The 10,116-nt window shown below is 36.1% G+C and overlaps 1 protein-coding gene across 1 annotated transcript; it reads left to right on the top strand.

Moving 5' to 3' along the window:
* The first annotated feature begins 4,778 nt into the window (after positions 1-4,778).
* On the top strand, positions 4,779-9,273 carry uts2r3 (urotensin-2 receptor 3). The gene is made up of 2 exons (XM_087288309.1): positions 4,779-5,038; positions 7,085-9,273. The coding sequence occupies exon 2, from the start codon at positions 7,211-7,213 to the stop codon at positions 8,369-8,371; it is 1,161 nt and encodes a 386-aa protein (XP_087144435.1). The 5' UTR covers positions 4,779-5,038; positions 7,085-7,210; the 3' UTR covers positions 8,372-9,273.
* The last annotated feature ends 843 nt before the right edge of the window (positions 9,274-10,116 follow it).

The raw sequence follows: 10,116 nt of genomic DNA, 5'->3' as shown, positions 1-10,116 counted from the left end.
GTGAGACATCAGACAAACGCATTTTGTCTCTGTCCCGTGTGTGTCTCTTTCTATTAATCCCCCTCTCTTTTGCCTATTTTGGCAGGCCTGTGCCAGGTATTTGTTGAAATTCCACACACCCTGCAGGGAGAGGTATGTTGCCCTTCTTCTCGTCTTGGCTCTGGTGCCTGTCTCTGTCCATCTTGTGTTCTCAAATATACAGCACATGCCTGGGACACGCTAAGCCCAGATCACCCCTCTAAATCCTACATACTTCACACAAGAGTTATAACCGATTTTAGACCAACGCAGCAGTGGCTTGAGAAAGGATTATCAGTCTAATGCCTCTGCAGGCATAATGAACATCAAATAAAAAATCTGTCATTATTTACTCATCCTTATGTTGTTTCAAATCTGTATATGTTTCGATTTATTCACATTTGAAGAAGAGAAAGTTCACAGTGACCTCGACTGATACAAAAAAATATTTTGAAGAACATTTCAACTGTTTTCGTAGTTAAGAAAGTCTTCATGGGATAAAACTACACAGGACCTCAGTGACTTATATTGTTTGGACAAATTAGATTTTTTTGAATAACTTAAGTTTCAGTTTTTATTTTTTAAAGAAAAAAAATATACATTACTGGTAATTTACTAATTAAAAAAAAAAAAAAAAGAATATCTTGAAAATGTAATCAAGTTTATTATATAGTTCAGGAAACCATGCAACACTCTGACTAGTACTACAGAGCTCCTCACCTTGTCAATAATGGTGTGCCCTGCCACCCTGCGAAAGAAAACTCATTTCGGCCGCTTGTATCCAAGATCTTGTCCTTTCGGTCATGACCCAAAGTTCATAACCATATAGGTGAGAGTATAACGTAGATAGATTTCCTTAAAGCTTGAGCTCCTTGAGCTCCTTAAAATGCAACTGCCAGTATTTTTTTTGTAAAATCAAGAAAATACTGTAAAAGCTTTGTGCATTGTAGTAGCAAATGAGTAGAAAGCCTAGATTAACTGAGAATGTCTGATGTTACAGTATGCTGCATCTTCTTTTATTTATATGTTACTGTGTAGTTACTAATGCAGTAAAAATCTGTTTACTTACAGTCAATGCAATACTAATTTATCAGTATTTTACATGCAATACTAATTTATCAGTATACTATATACAGTTGGAGTCAGAACTATTAGCCCCCCCCCCCCAATAATTTTAATAATTCATTTCTAATAACTGAATTATTTCAAACTTGCAACGATGACAGTAAATAATATTTGACTCGATATTTTTCAAGACACTTCTATACAGCTTAAAGTAACATTTAAAGGCTTAACTAGGTTAATTAAGTTAACTAGGCAGGTTTGGGCAATTAGGCATTAGGCAAGTTATTGTATAATGATGGTTTGTTCTGTAGACTATCGAAAAAATATAACTTAAAGGGGCTAATAATTTTAACCCTAAAATGGTGTTTAAAAAATTAAAAAGTGCTTTTATTCTAGCTGAAATAAAAGAAATAAGACTTTCTACAGAAGAGAAAATATTATCAGACATACTCTGAAAATTTACTTGCTCTGTTACTCATTATTTGGAAAATTATTTGTATATATATATATATATATATATATATATATATATATATATATATATATATATATATATATATATATATATAAAACCCACTTTAACAAACCCTAAATGCCTAAAGAAAGATAGTAAAAAAGTAATTAAAAAAATAATAATAGAAAAAACCTGCTAAATTTTATAAAATAAAAGAATAAAAAATACATAAAATAATAATAAATACATAAATAAATAAAGTGACAACAGTAATGGGTGATATGATCATGCTTTGCTATCTAACAATATGTAGCAGACTAACAAAGACGAAGCTTGAGGGTCTGGACAGGGAAAGAAAAGACAAAAGGATTACAGAAAAAAAGATTGCAGTTACATAAGTCACAATATTCCCCAGGAAGTACACTTATAGCAGAGAACTATGATAATAAGGGTTGCCGTAATAGTTTTAATAACTCCTTTCTAATATTTGATTTATTTTATCTTCGCCATGATGACAGTAAATAATATTTGACTAGATATTTTTCAAGACACTTCAATACAGCTTAAAGTGACATTTAAAGGCTTAACTAGGTTAATTAGGTTAAGTTAAGGGCAGGTTAGGGTAATTAAGCAAGTTATTGTATAATGATGGTTTGTTCTGTAGACTATTGAAAGATATAGCTAAAGGGGCTAATAATTTAAAACTGTTTTATGTTTTTAACTTTTATTCTAGCTGAAATAAAACAAATAAGATTTTCACCAGAAGAAAAAATATTATCAGACATACTGTGAAAATTCCCTTGCTCTGTTAAACATTATTTGGAAAATATTTTAAAAAAGTTTCTTAGAAATAATAGCTTTTGTAAATATTTTAGCGACTCAAATGCCTTTATTTTAAAGTTGTCAAAAAAAATAACCGTTGAAAAAAGTGACTAATTCATTAAGCAGGCACTACAAACTGCAATAAAAATTCAGCTGGACTCTTGCGGTCAACTTCACACTGTCTCCTTACTCCATTGATTAGATGTGTTTGAGCGTTGACTGTATCGGGTGTTCAGGGGTGGTGTTAAGTTGAAGTGTGTCAGCTGTGTGTGTGTTGGCGGGAGTGTGGTAGATGTGCAGATATGTGTTTGTTGGCCCTGTGTTGATGTGTGTTGGCAACGGGTGCAATACAGACTTTGGTGTCAGTAGCTCATGAGGAGACGGGGTTATAACTTCTGTCTCTTTCTCTAACTCCATTACTCTTTCATTCTTACTGGATGATAATTTATGCTGGTTGTTCCTTTATCCTGGATTGTCTTCATCTTATGAGTCATCTTCATTTTACAGGAAAGAACATGATGTGTCAACTCACTCACACGTGTGCTTCAAAATTTTAGATTTCAGGTTTAAAGTATTAAGCTGAATCTTATAAGATGAACTGTTTGATAACTAATCTGAAAAATGGAAACGACAGACTTGTTCAACTTTTGGATGCTGTTCCCAGTCAGATTCTAATTCGATTTTTTGGTGTGTATGGAATTACACGTTTTGGACTGACTGGTGAAAAGCTCTCATTTTTTGTGGTTTACACCTAAATGATATCAAAACATTGGAAAACCAGTGACCATAATCAAAACTTTATGCAGCTTAGGTATTACTTTCATCTGTTTTTGGGTGGTTTAACCAAGTTTAAAGAGATAGTTTACCGTAAACTGATTATTTGATTCTGACATTTATTCACTGTGTCAGTTCCAAGCTCTTTTTTAATGGAACATGTAAGAATTTTTTAAGAAATGTTTTTTTTAATACATTGAACTTTAATGGGGTTTAAAACAAAACAGTTTTAATCAAAGTTTAACGGTTTTGTTTACACAAAAATCATATTAAAATATATGATTCTATATAATTAATTCATTGTCATCTCAATCTGCTTAAGTTCCTTTCTTCTATAGAATACAAAAGAACATTCATTCATTCATATTCTTTTCAGCGAGTCCCTTTATTAATCAGGGGTCGCCACAGTAGAATGAACCCCCAACTTATCCAGCACATTTTTATTCCAGCACATGCAGTGGATGCCTTTCCAGCAGCAACCCAGTACTAGAAAACACCCGTACACAATCATTCACAGACTCACATACATGGCCAATTTAGCTTATTCAATTCACCTGTACCGCATGCCATTGGACTGTGGGGGAAAACACAGTATCCAGAGGAAACCCATGAGAACACAATGAGAACATGCAAACTCCACACAGAAATGCCAACTGAGCCAGCCGGGGCTTGAACTAGCGACCCTCTTGCTGTAACGCGATTGTGCTACCCACCAGTAAATACTATCCATACAGTGAACACTGCACAAAAATCATCTTTCAAAAGATATTTTTTTTTTCTAAAGTGAGCCATTAAGTTTGGATTTACGTGTGGATACATGAATGTTTATCGAACTGGTTTTGTGTGTGTGAGTGTGATTTAAGTATCATGTGCTTCTAATGGACTACATTTTAGTCTGATCAAAAAAAGTATGCAAGACATCCACACCATACATCATTTTAACTTTTGCATGACTAAGGAGGTGAAAATGTCTTTCCACTGAAACGTTTTCTCTCCATTAATGGTTATGTATTACTGTATGGTCGTTAGGGAGCGATAACATATTTCTAGTGATTAAATGGCTTTCACTGCCTCAGCTGTGGTTTGGATTGTGACGCGCATCAAAATTTCTTCCAGCATTGTTCATGCATGATTCAGTCCAGCCACAATTAATAGGTTTAATAACATGTTCATTTGTTCCTTGGGTATACCTGTAGAACTGAATCCTTTTATGTACCTTTTCATGTTTGTTGTTGTAATTCTTACAGTTCTCCAATAAATGAGGTTTGAAATATTCCCTGCATGCCGCTAACCCCAAATAGCTTTGATGGATGGTGGGCATAAATATTGTTCTCTGACATTTACAAGTGTTTTTCCTATGGTATACTGACTGTATTGCTTTTGGCACTTGTAAATACTGCCCTAAAGCACAGACTTTTTGCTCGTAAAGACGTTTGTTAAAAATGGGCTGAAGGTATCTAATCACAAGAGTGAAGTTCATGATAAAACCACAAAGAATATCATTCAGGTTAAGAGACTAGCTACATCAAATTACATTCAACCCTCTGCCAATGAAGATCAATTGTCTTCCTCAAAGGCCATTGATAATAGTGTGGGTCTTTATTAAAGACACCCTTCTTTCTCCAGCCTCTTCTCTTCCCTCCCCTCATTTGCTTTTGACAACATATGAGTGAGAGGAGTGGACTAGCTGGTTCTGACTGAGAGATACTCTACACTGTCCTAAGTTTCTTTAAGTGTGTCCTCTGAGGAACATTTAACATTTCACTTGGCGTCTTGATTTATGCCTTATAAAGACGCCGTTTAATTAGAATAACCGACATTGGGATTTTCGTCATTGTCTCGTTGTTTGAAGTGTGGATGAAGGCCGATTTATGGAACATGCTATCTCTGAATACTCAGTTAAGGGTAAGGCATGTTTTCGGATTTTAAATTTTTTGTTTATCGTATCATACGTCTGTATTAATAAATAGCTACAGATTTGTTTGTTTGTTCGCCAGAAATTAAAAGGACAAACGGCCTAATCAAATTATTATATAATAATATGCTATGCTGTCGTCTGTCTATCTATTAATCTGATATATTCTTGTTTATTCGATTTAGCTGACGAGCAGCTTTAGCTGTCTTGGACATGTCATTGTTTTACACACCCGTAGACATCTCTAAGGATGCGCCAATTAAGAACTAAATGGAAAGATCCGTGTCAGCGGCTTTAACATCTGTTGGCCTTTTTTCTTTTTGCGGAATGAGTCCATGATTGATGTCCTCAAACATCTACAAAATCTACGACAAATAGATACAATTATTAATACGTGATTTTACAATCTCTCAGGCTGCAAAATAACGATCTGGTGGCTTTATTAATTTATAGCTGTTATTAAGCAAACTTAGCAAATAAAACAAACAAAATAAATACACATTATACTAAGAAATGTAAAATAAACTAGATTACTGTAAGTGCGCTTGAGTCAAGTGGCCTGTCGCATTACAGAATTATGGAAAATCTTTAAACATTCCCTTGTTGCCAGTATATTTAATTTTTTTTAAAGAAGCAATGTGCGCACGTGTGTATGTTAAATACGGCTATTTCAAATTGTAAAATATGATTTGACAGTTTGTGAAATTATTTATTTATCATAAATTACACTTTCTTACCTCAAAATATTGTTTTCTTCTGTAAATCCGATATATGTTTATATTCACTCTTCTGCTGTCATATCATGAATGATGGAGCTCATTCCTAGCCGGTTAAACTAATGATGTTACAACTCACTCCGTGTTGCAACATACACCGGTCTTCCAGCCTCCATAATTCATTGCATTCCTGTTCGACATTTTTATATTATTAAAACAATAAATTAGCCTACAACTTTAAAAGTTACATGTTGGAACTCACGCAGGGACTAGTTTAATAATAATAATAATAATAATAATAATAATAATAATAATAATAAAAATATTAATAATATTATTATTATTAATAATAATGATTAATTAATAAGAAGAAAAATATTATTATTATTCAAAGTTTTAGTTTGCATATTTTTAAAGCTTTATGCTCCTACAAATTTATTATTAAATTGGCGCAGGTAATTTCAGTTAATAAATCCCAGATTTGTCTTGTGCTCGGCTAACAATTAAATGAACAGATTTGCGAGTCTGTTTATAAAATGTTATTTAAGGCACGCTCTCTGAGGGGTAATGGCCGCGGCGGGGTACTGCCAGTGCCAGTGCTTGTAACCTGTCCCGCTAAGGGTCACCATGTGCCACCAACATTCTTTCCTGTAAGTGTTCGTGGGACCCCCGGCAGGGCTTTGATCTTAACACCCGTCATCATGATGAAAAATAGAATTCCCTCAGATGACGTCGGCTGCGTGCTTATTAAAATAAAAGGGTCTAGTAAGGGGTTCTCCTTGTCTATTCGATACCCCCAGCATTTCGGACATTAGTTTGAGGGGGAAATGTTAAGTGTAAATATTCTCTAGATTCTGGTTTAATTAATTCTGACAGCTTTTTTTATTTGCGAGGGACTCTGGATCACACAAGATAATTTGCATGTTTTTTTTTTTGTTGTTTTTTTTGGCAATAACCAGAAATATATCAGGGTCAAAATGTAATGCTATAGTAATCTGCATTGCTAAGTATTTCATTTAGACCACTTTAATTGAAAATTCCTCAGTAATTGGATTTTTAACTCTCATATTTCAAAATAGTTCATTATTGGTCAAACATTGTCCTAATTTTATGGAAGCTTATTTATTTAGTTTTTCACTAGTTTTGCTCTATGGTCAAGTTTTATGTGAAGTTTTGTGTGAAATTGTTCAAATTATTCAATATCAGTGTTTAATATCAATGTCATAATTTGCACAAGCCTCATAATTAATAAAAGTTTATAAAATCACTATTTCATTTTCTCTTGTTTCCCCTCTTTTACCTTTATTAATCTGCTCTCAGATCTCCCATTCTAATATGGATCCCCTGATGTCCTGGATACAGTAGTTCATCTAAAACACTCGTTGCATTGGCCTCCTTATTTCATCGGAAGGTTACTCATTTTGAGACTCTTGCTCTCCAGGACAAATGGATATACCTGGTTCTACTTCCCTCTTCTCTTCCCCTTCACCTTCATACACCTTTCCTTTTTTCACTAACCTTTCCTTTCCCTCATCATCACCCTCTCTCTCCCCATCCCCAAGTGTAGCTTCCACTGCTCTCTTCTGCTTTTTCCTATCCCTCCTTTCTCTGTTGGGTATTCTGGGCAACTTGTACACCCTAGTACTTCTCCTTCGCCGCCGCAGAATGTCAAGAAGGCGGCATACTGCCCCTATGTGTTGTTACAGTCTGTCCTGCCTTGGTTCTTCCTCCCCTTCTTTCTCTCCCTCTTTTTCTCCATCTTCCTCTCCCACATCTTCCTCCTCCTCTTCCTCTCTTCACCTGCAGGTTCTGAGTCTGGCTTTAGCAGATTTGGTGTACCTGTCCACTGCCCCTTTCATTGTGTATGACAGTCTGGCATCTGACTGGGCATTTGGCGAACTTGGCTGTCGACTCCTACTCAGTCTGGACTTGTTAACAATGCACGCAAGCATCTTTACCCTCACCGCTATGAGTCTGGATCGGTATCGAGCTGTGGCCGATCCATTGGCAACCACATCCACACCATCCTCTGGACTTTTAAGAGTCGCTTTGGCCTGGGGCTTTGCCATCGCTCTCAGTTTGCCCATGATGATTACTTTGCACCTTGAAGATGGAGAGAACCATGAAGGAAAGTTGTGTGTTCCTGCCTGGGATGAGCAGAGTTCGAAAGCCTACCTCAGTATCCTCTTCTGCACCAGTATCCTAGGCCCAGGACTGGCAATTGGAGCTTTGTATGCAGCTTTGGGGAGACTGTACTGGGTATCTCAAACTCAACCAGCTTGGGCTGGAGGGGGTAACGCCTACCCACCCCGTGCACCTCGCCCAAAAGTTCTGCTCCTTATCCTGGGTATTGTGCTGACATTCTGGGCTTGTTTCCTTCCATTTTGGATCTGGCAGCTTCTACCGTTGTACCAGCCTGAGGTTCTTCGTGTGGTGCCGGTTGGGACACAGGTGACCATTAATCGCATCCTCACAGGATTGACTTATGGAAACTCATGTGTGAATCCGTTCTTCTACACACTCCTGACAGGCAAGCGCAGAAGGACCAGCAGAAAGACAATAAGCGCAGCTGCGCCACTTTGCCAAAAGGGCAGCTCTGAGCAATAATTAGAGTTGCCCACTTTTTTGTTTTGTCCACCAAATTGTACAGCCTATAAAACTTTCACGCAGCCACCATTTTATAAGCAAAATCAAGGCTGAGGTGGGAAGAAACTAGGAAGTGTCACCTGAGTCACACAGGAACATTGTGTACCTGGCTGTATATCTTATCAGCAATGAGAATGTTACACAAATTTATAATTTCACCACCTCCCGAGTGACCTGAATGTCCGTTCTAAATGGTTAGTAAAAATAAAAAGGGATAGCTGACCACATTATCAGCTCATTTAAGGAAAATAGCACTAGTTAGCTAACGTTTTCTTTCCTAAACAAACGTTTTAGATACCATTTATCAAACTCAAGTTAATGAACTGATTCTTTTACTCTATTAAACCTGTCACAATACTGAATTTCAGTACTGAAATTAATTCCCACTAACATTTAAGCACTGTTGAGTGCGTTCCTAAACACTGCGGGTTTGCCATATTCTCAAGTGCTCAACAGAAATGATTGTTATTGGCCATGAAGGTCATCAGTTTACTGCACTTCACCACTGTTTACCGAGTGCAAACACAGACAAGCAATCAGCTGATCTTCGCTGCTTTAAAATGATCCAGTGTCTGTATTTGTGTTTGCACTCAGTGAAGAGCGGTGAACTGATGAACACGGCCAATCACAGTCATTTCTGTTAAGGACTGGTGAATATTATGGCAAATCCACAATGTTTAAGAACGCACTCAGCGGCACTTAAATGTTAGGGTCACAGTGTTCACCCGGTGCCTTGAGCTGAAGCCTAGGAGAACACTTAAGTTTATAACTCTTAAAGAGATTGTAATTTTGTTTGATGTCTAACATGCTTTTAATTGTTAAAATTAAACTTAACTGAATGCTATTAAAGTGATGTTTATACCATATCTGCATTTTGAAATCATCACAGCATGTTGTTGCAATGCTTACAGTGCTAATCCTATATTTTAGTGTTTCTTCTCACCGCAGCCTCGCTTTCATGTTTTAAAAACGGCGGCCGAGTGAATGAGCGTATGACCATGTCTGTGCATAGTTATTTTACTTAACAGATTACTCATTTTGGTGCTAAAGGGCTTAAGGATTATAGCTTTTTAAATGTGCTGTGCAAATATAGCAATACTCTCTAATGCAGGCCATTGATGGTGTGTGTGTTATGCTACTTGGATAATATAAATTCATATATATATATATATATATATTATATATATATATATATGTATATAAAATCTGAGCAGCATCAAGTTTTTGGGATAGTTCAACCAGTAATCTATATTCTGCCATCATTTACTGATCCTTCAGTTAAATAAACTACTATTTGAATTCTTTGATCTGTGGAACACAAAGGAAGATATACTGAAGAATGTTGAGGAAAAATACAGCTATTGACCTCCATAGTTCTTCCATAGTGCTTTTTCCCCAACATTCATAAGAATACCGTCTTTTGTGTTTTTCCACCAAATTCAAAAAAGCTTGGTTTGAACTTTGGGTGAACTTTTCCTTTAAGGTCTCTGCTAACCAGAATGTGATGCTAAGTAATGAACTCTTATGAAAGCCTTTAGAGAAAGACAAACAACACACTGAGATTACATTGACAACTAAGTCTTGTCGAACTGAGATTAAATAGTACTAAAGAACTAAAATGTGTGAAACATCTGCTTATAGGGGCAACTTGAAAGGGAGAAAACATGTTTGGTGGGATTTATGAATTGCCCCAGGATACTCTAACA

This window comes from Danio rerio, chromosome 16, assembly GCF_052040795.2.
Source record: "Danio rerio strain M-AB ecotype USA chromosome 16, GRCz13ab, whole genome shotgun sequence".
NCBI classification, from domain to species: domain Eukaryota; kingdom Metazoa; phylum Chordata; class Actinopteri; order Cypriniformes; family Danionidae; genus Danio; species Danio rerio.
This window is presented reverse-complemented; position numbering and strand designations above follow the sequence as displayed.

Coding starts and splice junctions, on each gene's coding strand:
- uts2r3 (XM_087288309.1), top strand. CDS start 7,211: ATGGATATACCTGGTTCTACTTCCCTCTTCTCTTCCCCTTCACCTTCA.